At 48.9% G+C, this 15,113-nt stretch overlaps 1 protein-coding gene across 1 annotated transcript in view; it reads right to left on the bottom strand.

Moving 5' to 3' along the window:
- Positions 1-651: 651 nt before the first annotated feature.
- The window catches only part of CD81 (CD81 molecule), a 34,505-nt gene continuing 20,043 nt past the window's right edge, over positions 652-15,113 (bottom strand). Inside the window, exons 3-8 of the mRNA XM_065636042.1 lie at positions 11,117-11,214; positions 8,072-8,146; positions 5,127-5,234; positions 4,096-4,197; positions 3,683-3,772; positions 652-2,974 (exon numbers count right to left, since the gene is read on the bottom strand). Of these exons, the coding sequence (XP_065492114.1) occupies positions 2,912-2,974; positions 3,683-3,772; positions 4,096-4,197; positions 5,127-5,234; positions 8,072-8,146; positions 11,117-11,214 (536 nt within the window). The 3' untranslated portion in view covers positions 652-2,911. The remainder of the gene's footprint in view (positions 2,975-3,682; positions 3,773-4,095; positions 4,198-5,126; positions 5,235-8,071; positions 8,147-11,116; positions 11,215-15,113) is intronic.

Raw genomic sequence — 15,113 nt, 5'->3', positions numbered from 1 at the left:
TTAACGTGGGTCCAGCTTCACAGGGGGCCGGACTAGAGGAGACCCAAGTGGGTGTTTTTTTGCATGAGAGTTTCTCAGCTGCTTCAGTGTTCTTAAGCATGATGGTTCCTCTCTGTCCCTCTTCTCCCAGGGCTGACCCCTCCTGCTGCAGCTGATGGCCACGGACCATGGGGACTCTCAGCTAGTAACTCTAAAGTAAGCATTGCCCTCTCCCTGCAAAACTCCTTCTGCCCCCTCCCATGACTTTCCCAGCCCCTGGCTGCTCCCCTTCTGCTGCACCTTTCCTGCAGCAACCACAGGGACAGGAGGTGGTTGGCAGAACTGCCACCAGAGCTCCCTGCAGTGACAAGCCACCTCTGAAACATGCCAGAGAGCAAACCACAGCCTGTGCAGGACACAGTCTGAGCAAACACCCTGCTCTTCTTCCTCCCACAGCTGTCAGACTCCTCTTGAATATCACTTTGTCCCAATTGCTCCTGCCTGGGACAACCCAGACCCCTAAAGCTACAATGTCCAAGGACACCCCTGAGCTGCACTGAGACCCAGTCCATCTTTGAACAGATCTCCAGCTACTTACACAGCATCAACTGAATACTGAACAATATCAAAAATACCGTATAAGGAAAGAAAACAGAATTGAAATGCTTAATGGCATATTTATACACATTTATCAACAGTCAACAAAAAAGGCGGCAAGTTACACGTCCATTCTGTATGCTAACAATCCCGATGCACATATATGTAAACACACATGCTTGGTGGATGCATATACATATAGCCACATAACAGAGTAGATGACCTGAAGGAGCTACGCTGGGGAGCAGGGGAAGGGGTTTCCTACAGCAAAACCTCGTCTCATTCTTGATGTGCACAATGTGGACATTCAGGGCAGTGTTGCTTTAAGGCTATTTCTAAGGCTGAATCTTTTCTTGCCCAACCCCTCAATCTGAAGTTCTGTTGAAGCACTTCCTCCTCTTACCCAGCACAACTTGATAGATATATTTACCTATATACTTTTTAAAGGCCCTATATACTAAAAGGCAGGAAGAGAAAAGGGGAGAGTGGAAGGTGAAAAAAGCCTCCGAATGGACCAGTTTGCCCCAGTGCAGGAATCTCCTGTCCTGTGGTGGCAAAGGCCACAGCAGCCATGTGCAGTGGACAAGGTACTAGTTTAAAATGGTCACAGGTCTCCCCCAACCCCAATCTGATCGGGAGCTCTTTGTTGCAATGAAGGTGGAAAGCAACATACTTCAGGAAACAGAAATAATTCCTGAAGTGGGGAAGCTGATCACTAGTTTCAACTCCTCCCCTTACCTACTTCAAGGTGGCAAAGAGCTAAAAGACACTATTGTTCCCAGCTCAAGTGCCCATACAGCTAAGAAAAAGGCTTTGCTTAAAAATATATATCTATAGAACTATACATATAGATCATCTTTTTAGAGACACTCTGGTTTTATTACATAGCTCCTGGGTCACTCTCCCCCTCTATCTACACGGTAACAGAGTGGCATACGACAGAAGCCACATACATCAAACTGGCAATCAAAGCTTACCAGGTCACAAGAAAGTGTTTCAACTGGTGTGATCTAAAATCCTGAATTCCCTTGCTTTGATAAGCTGATCTCTCACTGTTGATGTAAGCGGAAATGGAAAGTCTTAAAAATAAGCTTTTTTTTTTTTTTCCAAAATCAGGTTATAACAATTTCCCAGCAATGTTACAGTGTGCGACAATATGCTATAAGGAAAATTTCATTCGAACAAGAGAGTGATACAAAGATGACATTTTAAACATGTATGCATACGGCTGGGAACCCCCAAGCATCATCCTGCAATACATGAATGAAGGATTTCTAAGGTTAAGGACTTTTTTTTTTTTCTGTTTTCTTCTTTTTTTTTTTTCCAATATCATTGGTACGCAAGCATTAGCTTAACAGTGGAAACTTAGTACAGAACTAGACTCTCCTAAAAACATATGTCTATAACGAAACATAGAAACATTGAAGGAGGTTAAAAAGTGACTTAATTTTCAGTTTGTTATATTTGAAAAACTGGGACTAAATTCACCCCCAGCCACTGACCCTTTAATGTAACAAATCACTGAAAATGAGCCAATTTATAAAGTTATAGCCTCAAGGAAAAAAAAACCCAAAAAACCCAAAAAAACCCACCACCCCCAAAAAACAACAAACCACACCACAAAAACCAAAAAGCTAAGAACATTCCCACTCTTCAGAAAGTAAAAAAATTTAAGCGTGTCTTCTGTTAAGGATTGACCTAGTGATGCAAACAGGTTGGAGAGGAACAGAGCACCAGTGTTTCCCCTGGGACACGTGGCACCTGGGCAACGGGGGCTGTTTCCCCTCCTCTCCCCTCTCCCAGGCTGTGGGCAGTCAGCCAGGCTTCCCTACGGACAGCCTGGAAATGCTGGGAGTTGGGGTGATGGTAGGAAAAGATAAGTACAAATGAACAAAAATGCTAAACCCTGCTTCAGCATCCAATTGTGTATATAAAAAAAATTGGTGTTGAAAAAGAGAGTAAAAACCAAGGCAAAGTTTTCTGATAACAGGCTGCAGCCTTCTCCTCTGTACATCTTCCACCAACATTATTTCTGAGTTACAGAAGGTGGGGAAAGGGGAGGAAGGACTCAATCTCCTGCTACAGCAGCTTTCTCCATCACACAAAACTGATGTGTAACTAACTCAGCCACAAGGATATGGGAAAGTTTTATTTATTAAAAAAAAAAGTACTTCAAAATAAAAATGGTAAGTACTGTATGGTAATATTGGAAGTATTTATATACATAGTTTCCTTTGTCTTTTGTTGAAATGTCTCCTGGTCACTTGGTGGCACTTGGGGTCCCCTCTAGCGCCGTCCGCCCTGCTCCCCCCTTCCCCTCCCCGGCTCTCACGGCTCAGTAGACGGAGCTGTTCCTTATGCCACAGCACAGCACCATGCTCAGGATCATTTCAAAGATCTGTGGGGAGACACAGGGGTACCAGTGAGGCGCTGACCCATACGGCCTGGGAGCTCCCTGTCCCAAGGTCCCACACCCCACGTAAACACTCTCACACCAGAGCTAAGGGCAGAGATGCTATGTCTTCGCTGCTGTTTTTATTAAGAGTTGGCCGATTCGAGATAAGACGATGCTCTCCCCGCTCTCGCTGGCAGCAGTGCTGATATGTTGCAACCCTCCCAACTGCCAGCTACGCAGCAAACGCTCTGAGATCCCCAGAATGTTACAGCCCAGGCTTTGGGGAGGTGCTGGGTTACCAGCCCACACCACCCACCATCACTGGGGAGCAAACCCACCACAGCAAAGAAAGCAAGTCCCTTCCCACCGCAGAACCCCCTGACAAAACATGGCATCTGAGAAACAAGTGGTTTTGGAGCCAACAAGGAGGCTCGATGGTGCTCTGCCCTTCTGGATGGGGTTCCATGTGCTCCTGCTCCACCATGCTCACCAGGCACCTGCCCCAACATCCCGACCCCCTCGAGGGATGATGGAGCCCTTGGTCTCACCATATCCCAGAGCAGCTGGGGTGCAGAGCGCTGGTGCTGCACGCTGAGCCGCAGGGGGATCCCAGAACAGGGACAGATCCAGCCCAGCTGGAACAGGACCAGGGCACCCCAAGGCACTTCTTCCCTGTCCCATAACAGCACGGCACTGTGCGGTCACACTCACCATGATCACAGCGACCACGATGGCAGCGATACCAATCAGGTACAGCTTCCCAGAGAACAGCTCGTCAATTTTTTTGTGGCAGTTCGAGGTCTGGAGGAGAGAAGCACGCTGGTCAGAAAGCCTGCTTTCCCCTCACTGGCCCCTGAAAGTCAGTTCTGCTTCCCCCTGGTCCTGCTTGCATTCCTGGGTCCTGGCACTAGGACTTCCCACCAGACTTCACCCTCCACGCGTGCCAGCCCCCTCAAGCAGGAACAGCAAAGGAAGTATCGACATGAAGCTCTGACATCCCTCAACACCAGCCCCAAATAAATGAAGGGTAGAGATTTCATTTAATTCTTAATAAATCGCCAAATTTACCCAGTAGCTGAGTTTCGTTGCAGGAGCTGCGCTGGGCAAAGAGCAGCCGTGCCTACCTCAAACACGGTTTTCAGGAGGTTATCCTTCTTTGAGCAGAGGTCTTCTCTCCACAGGGGAGTGATAACTCCTATTGCATTATCGGGACCACAGCAGTCCAGCTAAATGGAGAGAGGAAAAAAAAAATTAACAAAATCCAGTGTTAGCAGACAGCAAACACTCGTGCAATGCTCTTCTCACCATTAAACATCTTTGAAGACACCCAAGACCAAGGAGGCTTCTTGGAGGGGGAAACAAAGGAGGGCAAATAACTCTCCAAATTAAATTATTTTTTTTCCCATGCAATGCAGCTGCTTCCTATGATAATCCCAGACATGTCTAGCACTGGTATCCTGGAGAAAAGTGAACTCAATTCTCTCCAGAGATTTTGTTTCCTGCTGAGCAGAGAAGTATCAAGATTAGTTCCTCAGAGCAACATTTTTCTTCCATTGAATTTTACTTAATCAGGGGTGCTGAGGTAAATGAAAAGCAACTTTATTAGAGTTGGGGCCAGACTTCCCAGAACAGCGCAAAGGTCAGAATACTGAAGAGGGTGCAGCTCTGTTTCTTGACTTGTAAGAACAGCAAATATGACAGTCTGAGACCTGAATGTAGCATCATCTACTTCAGTCCCTGCTTTTCCCATTCATTCTCCTGACCCCTGTTTTTAACTCTCCTTCCTCCCTCCCACATTCTCATTTCCTCTGGCTGCAAGAAACTCCTATAGAGATATTTCTACATAGGGCTTGGAAAGCAGGCAGCAAAATCCCTGCACTGAGAACACATTTGATCCAGTTTGTTCTTACGCATCAAAAAATCCAGTGTTGCCTTCATTCAGTGCCCTAGGACTTGTAGTTTAACTTTTTGCCCCTGCCTGGGTGGGGACGATCAGTCTCTACACAGCGACAGTCACTCCTTGCCACTTACCCGCTGACAAAGCACACACAGAACTGAATCAGGTTAATTTGCAGCACGCAGGACCCATCAGCAGCTGCTTTGGCCAACTCCAGGAGCCTAAGCAGAGCGTGCAGCAAGACCGCCAATGTCTTACCGTTTCATGAAAGGTCTTCACTACAGCTTTCCCGTTGTTTGTCTCCGATTCTGCCATGAGCGCTTGTTGAAATGCTTGATCGTAGAACTGCTTCACATCTTTGGCTATCTAGGAATGACAGGGGAAAAACTCCTGTTCAGCCAGAGAACAAGAAGGAAACCCATCCAGCAGATATGCTAAAAGGGACAGGTTCCCTCTAATGGCACTTGCAGGTAGGTGAATAGTTTTTAAATAGATTTGGACCTCGTTTATTTGCACAGGTGTGTGAAAAAGGCCTGTCTTTCACTGGGCTCAAGTCCCTCCAGCTGTAGCATGTTAAGAGCAGCAAATATTAAGAACCTTATCCACCAGCCAGCAGGTTGCAGCCAACGTTATCCAAGCACTCTGCGAGCTCTCTCCAGCAGGCAAAGACAGCCAAGCCCCAGAGCGTGAACCACAGGAGCTGAGATGGCCTTCAGCCCGCACGAATTTGCTGTTGCTGTCGGGAAGGCAGAATCGTCGTCTTATTCTGAACCACTTGACGCGTGGGGACAAAGCAAGCAGGCAACACGCGTCCCATCGAGGCTGCAGAGGGGCTGGACTAGATGATCTCCAGAGGTACCTCCAAATCCTAACCATTCTGTGTGAGTCTGTGCGGCACGCTGGGGAAGTCAGAAGGAGCTGGGGTGTGCAAACAAGGCCACCTCTAAGTACGGACAACTTGGTTTACTGTCTGGCTTGGAGGGGATGGCAGGAATTTGGGAGAGAATGCACACTAAAGCCTAGTGAGGCAGCTCATTTGGGTCAGGAAGCTTAGGCATTTCAGATGGATGTCAAATTCTACCAGGTCCCTACCTGGAGCTGGGCACCCCCATCCTGTAAATGGTTGTATGAGAAGTCTCATTCACACTCTAGTCCTGCCACCTGGGCTGGTGAGCTGCAGCCACCCATGGGGATCTGCTCCGCAATGCAAAAACATCTAATTGTCAGGGAAACTGGCCTTATGGCTTCTCCTCTAACACCCTCCAATAATGTGGGAAGAGACAGATGAAAGGAGGACATGCACGAGAAGCTAAAGAAGAAAAATACAAGCAAGTATGAAAGGGAAAATGCTTTCCAGAACATCTGCTCTCAGCAGCACAGGCTGGATTAGCACACTAAAAAAGAAACTGCAGCAAGAATGAGGTTGATTTCAAACAATTATTCCAGCATTTCTCCATCACTGCTCAAAAAAGCGTGCTTTGGAGGGCAATGTTCTCTACTGTGTGATTCTGGTGCGTGGAAAAAAAAAAAAAATTCCTACTTTTTGCTTCTCCATCCTGTATCTAAAGTATCTCCATGAAGACAGTCTCCAGGAGAGACTGCTCCAGCTCTGTGGAAGAGCATCCTGTGCCTGCTTCACTAGGACATGACTGTGTCCCCAAGGGGCATTGGTCACGGCTGCAAACCCGGGTGGAACCGAGTCCCTGCTGGGAGCAGCTCCGGGTGGCTGGGATCATTCAGCGCTTCCCTCCCAGCCCACACCGCCCCCGAGCTACCCCCGACCGAGGTGGGGAGCAGCAAGCTGCCTGCCTCATGAGTGGGGACTTCCAAATCGCCCATCCTCTTATCAAGGCTGCAAAAGCAGCTGAGGCCAACAGACTGCCACCAGAATTAATTTTGGGAGCTGAGGTCATCACTCTTGTATTGGCAAATCCTACATTTCTCAGCTTTTATACTCTGATGGCTAAGAACCTTCTCCACAGCATGGAAAGCAGCATAAGGTCCTTCCTTACTCAGGCTTCACTTTTTTTGCTGTCATTTCAGTCGCACATGTGGGACTCTTCAAGATTCTCAAGCTAACATCTGCAGGAAGCACAAGCCCCTATGCTAAGGTTAATTAGCTCGCCAAAGTTGCTAGGAAACGGCACCCTGCCTGCATAATATGTTTAGCCACGGAAGAGTTTACTCCGGTGAAGTCATGCTTTCTCTGGTGAATGACTACAGGGGGTGTTCCCATTCACGGCCGAGCTGGTCATCTGTGGCCTACACGCATGTGAAAGCTGAGCAGGCCACCACCTCCTTACGCAGCTGGCTTACGTCTCTTAGTAAAGTAAACACATTTCCTGCTCTGCGAGAGAGTCTAACCTTGGCTTTGAGCACAAGCAGTCCCCTTCTTTCCTCCAAACCCTCAACGGCTGAGGATCAACACCCAGCCCGCTGCCTGCTGCAGAATGGCCGTGGCTCCCGTGCACTGATAGTATTGCTCCTTGAGACCAAACTCCGCATGTGTATGAGCACATGTGGCCAGTGTGAAGGGAAGGTGAGCAGAAAGGGAAGGTGAAAAGCTGCAGTTTTCAGTCCTATCCTTTACCTAAGCCCCTCCAGCCAGTGGACTGCATCTGAGCAGTCTCTAGCAGGGGACAGGGACAGACACATCACTTCCACCCCTCGCACATGCAAAGCATACTCAGCGGCAGCAAGCTCAGTCCTCGCAGACGAACAGCCCAAAGTGGGTTATACGATACTGGCAAAGAGCAGGAAGCATCAGGCATCCCGTTAATGCAGACACAGGCTCTCCCTGGATGGTATCCCCTCCCTTCAGAGCCACATGGCTGGGTTTGCACTTTGCTCTTTGGCACCTAGGATGTGCAGATGGCTTCCCTTCATGACTTCATCCATGAATCAACTCACACTGTGACTGACAGTGTGGCAGCAAGGAGGAGACCCAAGCGAGACAGAGCTATTTTTATTCCAGACATTGCGCTATACACCATAAGGGGCAACTGGTACCATCAACTGCTCACATTTAAAGTTCATCAGCCCAGCCAAGAGGAATTAGGTGACCTGCCCGGATCACATCGCTAGTCCAAGCCCCCATGACTCAGCCCACAAGCAACTTGAGAGCAGAACAGCTCGTGCTGGGATCTGCCGCAGCTCTGCCCCAGCCTCCCAGTCCCACAAGCCAGGTTTCAGAGTCATCTTACTTGGTCTTTGTTGACAAATCCCCAAATTCCAGCTGCAACTTCGCAGGCAAACAGGATCACCAGGCAAGTGAAGAACTGCAAAGACAAGTCAAGAGAGGGACAATTAACATTTCTGGCTACAGGCAAAAGCAGCAATTAGGTGGGTAGAAGTGTGGAGCAGCACTTCTACATATGGAGAACAAAGCAAGGCATCGCTTGACTTCAATCCATTTTCTCTCTCATACACACGCTTAGCCCAAACGCATTTTCCTATAACTCATTAGATGCCACCCCACATCCAGACTTCCCACTGGGATGGCTGAGTGGGGATCAGCAGAGCCTTCCACACAGGGACTGGCAGGGATGAGGATGCCCTGTACACAAGACACACTGCTCCTCCTCGTGCACCTGCAGGACCATCCAGACAAGCTTCTTGCTCTGCCACAGATGCTCTGAGGATGGGAATTGCCAGTGCAGGGTTAAAAGCACATTTCAACTACTGAGGAGCTGCAGGGAGTCAGGGTGTGATTTATGGTCAGCAATCTTGGCATCCACAGCCCTGCAAGGCCACTGCAGTTTTTTGCATAAATACTAAGACTGATGTTTTCCCACAGTCCCACCCTGTTTGTGCAATTCCAGCAGTCCTCCCTGCCATTCCCCCAAAGCCTTCTTCCATCTTTTTGTTCAGATCCCAGGAACGTGTCATGATGGTTGTTCTGTTAGACTGGGAATGGGAAGCTGTAAAGCTCATACATCAAAGCCAAGTGAGAAGGCATGGATGGGCACAGTCCACACACAGCAAACATTACCTCCACGGCAACATCACCCACAGTGACTTCTTCCTGGGAAAAGCCCCAAATTGAGAGAGTTGCCATGGAAGTAAAGCAGCAAAAGAGGTGAATGCAGTCAGAGGAAGACAAAAATCACAGGATGGGGTGTGACAACAGCCCCTGGCTCCTGCGAAGTCTCTGTTCCAGACATATTTGGGACATTTTCTTCAACAACAGAGGAAACGGGAGTTTCCAGAATGATGCTATGACCTGGCTTTCATGTGTAGGAGCAAAGGGTTATCAGCAAAATGGAAACAGGACTATTGACCTGACAGCAGCAAAGGACTTCCAACATCCTTGTCCAGTCCAGACTTCCAACATCCTTATCCAAACAACCAGCTCCTATTTAAACACCTATCTGTCCCTGATTCTCCGGGAACATCTTTGGGGGACTGGGTCTCGCATTCGCCCAAGGAATCACATCACCATAAATCGCGGGTGTGATGCCGCTGTAATTCTCTGGTTAAGCACTAGGGCTCACTCTTGCAGTGGTTACCCTCCAGTGGAGGATGGCTAGTTTATCCCAAATTTGAAGGTACAACTTCCTGCAGACACAGTTCTGCAAGCTGGTGGCAAAACACCAGAGATGCAGCTTGATGCCATGGGAGCATGGTGGTGTTCCCAGCCAGGTGGTCGGACAGGCCCCGGCCCCTTTTCAGGGAGCAGAGCCCACTCCATGCCAAGCGGCTCCCTCCTGCCTTCCTCAGGTCTTGCCGCTCAGCTTCCACACCGGTTTTGGCACAGGATTTTGATGGTGTGGAGCTTCCCGGTACTTGCCCCTTTTGCAATAAGCCTGTAGTCACTCCACCAGCCGGCTGCAGGATAGGAAAGTGTGGCTACTTCCCTGCAGCACCCTAAGGATGCTGCCTGGAAATGTCCTTGGAGCACGGTGGGAGCCTTGGCCAGCAGAAAGCATCACCATGAGGTGTCTCCAGCCTTCTCTTAGCAAGCCAAGGTGTGAGCAAACACGGGCAGTGCACAGCAGCTAGATCTGCTAATTTCAGCCAAAGCAGCCAGTCTCCCTGTCAGACCTTAGGTATGTTGTACCATCTGCCCTTCTAATCCTCTTTCCAACTTCAAGAGGGAGTGAGGGGTAGTTCAAGTTCTGTAATTGCTTGCATTAACAAAAAGAAATAATGCAAAGCTGCCAGACCTCACTACAACCCCTGTCGTATTTGTGCCCTGGCTCCTCCTATTCTCAGCAGCAGTGACAATGCCTGCAAATGCTTACAGCAGCTCCATCCACCGACATTCAGAAGTGCTTTACAAAAGCTGGCGAGAAGTACCCCCTTCTTATTGGGAAACAGAGGCAACTAGAGGTGAAGCCATTGGTGAGACTGAGGGAAAGCAGCTCCATTTCCCTCTGTCCCAGTTGAATCCACACTCATGGGCCACTACACCACCACCAAGAATCTCGCAGTCCAACATAGCCAAGGGCTGGAAAGTCCTTCCAAATTTTTTTTTTCCTTTTATATATATATATTTTTTTTTTTTGCAGTGAGTTTAAAGCTGAACCACATGTGAGAACTTGCTTTAAATAAATGGATCTCCCTTACCCCTAAAGCAAAGGCTTTTGGTGTGGCTACGGTTTACACAATTAAGCTCATCCTGTGCCAGGAATCCTGAGCTGCTGCCTCACATCAAGGACGCCTGTAGCACTTCAGTAATGGATTTTCCAGGATGCACCTAGATGTCCTCACTAACATATTGTGGGAAATCTTTGCTGTTTCCTTGTCCAAACAGATAAAAATAGCGGATGATTCCTTAAAAGAACTGGAATCACCACAGGCAGCCTTGAAAGAGAGTGGAAGGGGAAGCTGTAGGGGACATTAGGTAAGAAAGAGAGTTTAGTGGGTGGTTGGTAAGACAGCCAGACCATGGTGGGGAAAAAAAGCACGGGGGGTAGGGGGTGGGTTCCACATATAACAGAGAAAACGAATCTCCAAGAATCCCACTGTTTGCACCTCTCCTGCTGCTTTCAGCCTCTGGCCTGCAGCCAGGCACAAGCAGGAGCTTGCAAGACGCCTGCCAGCTCAGCCGGAGCTCCAGCACCCCAGGCAGAGATGCCCTCAGCCAAATAGTGCTGCCTTCCTCCTCGCAGGGGTCAGCTAGTTCCCACCTACACACTCACACATCCTCCCAGCCCTTTCTGTTGCAAAAGTCTCCAGCGAGGAAGCCGTGGTCGTGGTAGGGACATCACGGTGCCAAGGACCATCTGAAGCTTTCCGCCTCTTACCGTTCCTAGAAGGCACTGAGACTCCTGAATAGCACCGTAGCATCCCAGGAACCCCACGAACATCATGACAGCTCCAACCGCAATCAGGATGTAGATTCCTGCAGGGCAGAGTGAGAGGCAAACGTGTTACTGCAGAGCGTTGTACGAGAGCACCCTGTAGCACCGGGCTGGACACACTGGCTCCCCAGGGCGTCTAATTAGGGGTGTGCAGAATTAAGGCCCAGGAGATACGGATAGAGGTGGCGCCAGACGTAGCAGAACAACACAACGTACATGAGTTGGATCTCCAAGTGTTTGAAACTTAAAAACCCATTACCCCCAAAACCAGAGGAAACACGGAGAGCTTGAGCGGTAACAGGCAGAGGATGCAGCAGGTGAGACAAAGGCTTTCCAGCACCCCGAATGCTGCAGTGTGGGAGTTCCCATGGCATACATACTGTTTTAAATATTTAAGGAGAGGAGACGAAAATTATTAGCTAGCATATATTTTAAAATAAACAGTAAGGCATACAGTTTATTTATAGTACAAATATTACAAATATATTACAAATATTTATCTGGCTAACATTTTAAAGACAGATGACCCACAAAACTAAGGGAAAAGCACTGCTTAAGCATCTAATTTAATATAATCTGGCTTTTGTTTGTTATATGTTCTTCTGCAAAGAGGAAGACTTTTTTACTTCAACTTATTAAATTTGCACAGTCAACTTACTCCATAACTAGTTCAAAGATTGGAAACTAGGCACTGGGGGGGGGCTCAAAAAGCAGAGGAATGAAAGTTTATTCATCCAGGAAACAAGAGCTTAGCTCAAGGCTCAGGTCTGCTGCTTCTAGTAATCACCATGGTCTCACCAACCATGAGATTGGCGAGACCATGATGATTACTTGGCCAAATGCCACCAGCTCAATTAAATTTGCTTCCTTTTCTAAAAACACAGCTTTCTCCCAATGTATCCTACATATTTAGTGCATTTTTGGTTAACTAATATTCTCAAGTATTGTGGTTCTGCTACTGTGTAAGTGAATCCTACTTTCCATCCAAAAGCAATTTGACACATGCAAAAAATAATCAAAGAAATAATTTCAAATGAGACAAGACTGCAGTGACCATTTTTAACTGACAGTGAGGAAAAAAAAAAAACCCCTGGGATGAGAATAGAAGTACATGGGGCATCCCAGATGTAATGGCAATACAGTGCATCACGCTAGTGCTTGGGAGACGCAGCCCTACAATTAAATATTTTAGTTTGTTACAAGTTAAAATGTTTTTATAGTTGTTTATCAGCCTGTTAATTCCCCTCTAGGAGCAGCACTGAAGTATAAACAGAGCTCAAGATTAAAATTGCTTGTACAAGCCCATCATGTTTAAGGTTTTCGTTTCTGCTTTTAAACAACCTTCCCGTAATTTAAGTGCAAAGTCTAAAGGGCACGCACTGAGAGCAGAGTTAAGCCAAGTTAAACCTTCCTCTGAAAAAACAGATACATAGTTGTTTAAAATCCCCTGCTGGATATGTAAAACTCGGGAAAGGGTCAACTTCAGCTCTTGCTTCTTCCCTCTTTCAAAACAAAAGCCACCAGCACCCAAACAACACGAGGGCCAAGTGCGTGGAGCGGCGATGGACACAGGGCTCAGCGTCCACGGCGCGGGGACCCTGGGGATGGTGTTTCCGACCGGCCCACGCTTGCACGATGCCGTCCGCCGTGACGAGGTGCCGCTGGAGGGAGCGAGATGGGGAGAGAGGCGAGGAGGGCGGACACCGCTGCAGGGACATGCCAGCACAACGGGACACGCTGACCCCGCAGGGAGCCCCTCGGCACAAACCCTGACAGCTCCACGGCCGGTGACACCAACGTCCTCGCAGCAGCACCGCCAGCAGAAGGGGAAAAAGGCGCCAGTTGCACCTCCTGATGCATATGGAAGGGGTGCCGGCAGCACTCGGTAGCCACAAAAACCCAGTGGGCCGTCGGGCTGTTGAAGCTCCATACCAGGGGACAGGACACCTCCTCGCCCGAAGGCAGGAAGAGCCGAGAAAAACAAGCAGAAGAAACCCGCCCAGGAGAGTTTCTTGGAAAGGACAGGCCGCCAGTTCTGTGGGCCGGCCTCAAGTAGGATTAGGTGATTTCACGGGACGGCTGGAGCTGACGGGAGGCGCAGCGGCAGCCGGGCAGAGCCCCACGGCCAGCAGCGCGCTGCGTGAGCAGACGGGCCCGGAGCGGCCGGGGGCGATAGGAAGGCAGGAATGTACCCTGTAAAATGAAGGCTGTCTGCTGGGTGCCTGCCAAGCTCCAGACAGACTGACAGAGATTTTCAGAGGCTACATAGCTGCCCTTTCAAGAACAACATATGAGTAGTGCATCAAAAAAAAGTCTGTTTATTGTCACCGGAAACTACTAATGCCCAAAACCCAGTCCTCACTGCTCCAGCTTGTACCAGCAATGGTGACGGTTTAGGTTTTCAGCCCATCAGGTTTTTCCATCTTACAGCCCTGGGTGGCTCTCCTGGAAAGTCTTCATCACGAGTCCCTCTGGGAAAATCAACTTTGCTCATCCCCAGGTGCAGCAGCTTCTGACTTCTCCTCACATTAGGTCAGCAGAGAGAAGACTAAGCCGGGCTGGGGGCAAGTCACTTCAATGTCTGAGAAGTCATTAGTCATGCTAACCACCCCAGTAAACGGGTAATAAGCAGATGCAGCAATCTGGACACCAAGCAGCATGATGCTGCAGGGGATCCCAATGACCAAGTCACTCCCATGGACGGACAGGAGATTTTATTCTCAAATTCTTCAAAACAAATACTGAAGGCAATTTCCAGGCTGAACAAATACAGCCAGGAAATCACAGAGTAGCTCAGGTTGAAAGGGACCTCAAAAGATCATCTGGTCCAGTCTTCTGTGAGAAATGGAGCCTAGATGATCCTATATTGAGATCATCAGGAAGACATAAAAGCCACTGGCAGCTAGGAGAGTTTTGCTCTGAAAACTAGGAGATAAAAGCCCACCAAGAACCTCAACTGATGGAGGAGACTAAGAGGGAACCGAGACATTTGCCATTTTATAGAGGTCTTCTGGAGGCCTCTGTACTTACTTCTTGCTGGGCTTTGCACAGCTTCAAAAACCAAAACCAAACTCGACCTGCTGAACTCCCACCCCTGACAAGCTGTGCAGACCTCGGACAGACAAGTGAGGTCCTGGCTTCCCACTTCTCTTCCTGCTCATGCTTTGCCAACCCCTCGCCAAAGCCGGCGCTGCTGTCAAGCAAGCAAACAGCAAGAAGTAAAGGAGGGAAGGGAAGAAGACGTGCACCACGTGCAGCTTCCTGACCGGAGCCCGGCGGATGCGACCTGTGGGGTGGGAGCAGCAGGAACACGCAGCCAAGCGGGGGAGAGGGTGGTGATGGCTGGCCTGAACTTGGAAAACCACAAAAAACCCTGGAAGGCTTTTGGGATAAAGGCCAGCTTCATTCCCAGGCACAAACAAGTGGCCGTTATGGAGTCGCCTTTTGTTACCGAGGGCCAGAGCACTACAGCCTCCTGGGAGCAACAGTGCGGACTCTGCTCCAGAGTTTATTTAAAAACAAGCACAAATATTTAATCCAACAATAGCATCTTGTACAATGAATGCTAGTGGTGTTTCTCCACGGAAATGCCAATGAAGGCAACCAAAGTGCCCAACCACACGCTTTGCATGGTGTTTGTTTTCCCACACCCATCCTTCCCCTCCAGGGATGGGGCTGGTGGGGGGGACTCTGCCTCCAGACTGGGTGCCAAGCAGCTGGGGGACTATTTCATGGCAAGCACGGCTCAGACAGGAATGACCAAGCCCTCTTCCCAGAAAGCAGCCTGACACGTCTTAGCTTTCATTCCTGGCAACAGCAGGGATGACGGCCAGCATGGTTTTGGGCTCTGTGTCTGTGAGCAAGGCACCTGTCATCCTCATCCTGAATGGCACATTATCCTCCTTAAAGTCAGATAAGGCTCCTCCCAGCACAAGACTCC

The sequence above is a fragment of the Caloenas nicobarica genome, chromosome 5 (assembly GCF_036013445.1).
Source record: "Caloenas nicobarica isolate bCalNic1 chromosome 5, bCalNic1.hap1, whole genome shotgun sequence".
Classification (NCBI taxonomy): Eukaryota; Metazoa; Chordata; class Aves; order Columbiformes; family Columbidae; genus Caloenas; species Caloenas nicobarica.
Note: the sequence above shows the minus strand (reverse complement) of the source record. Positions and strands in the feature narration are given on the sequence as shown.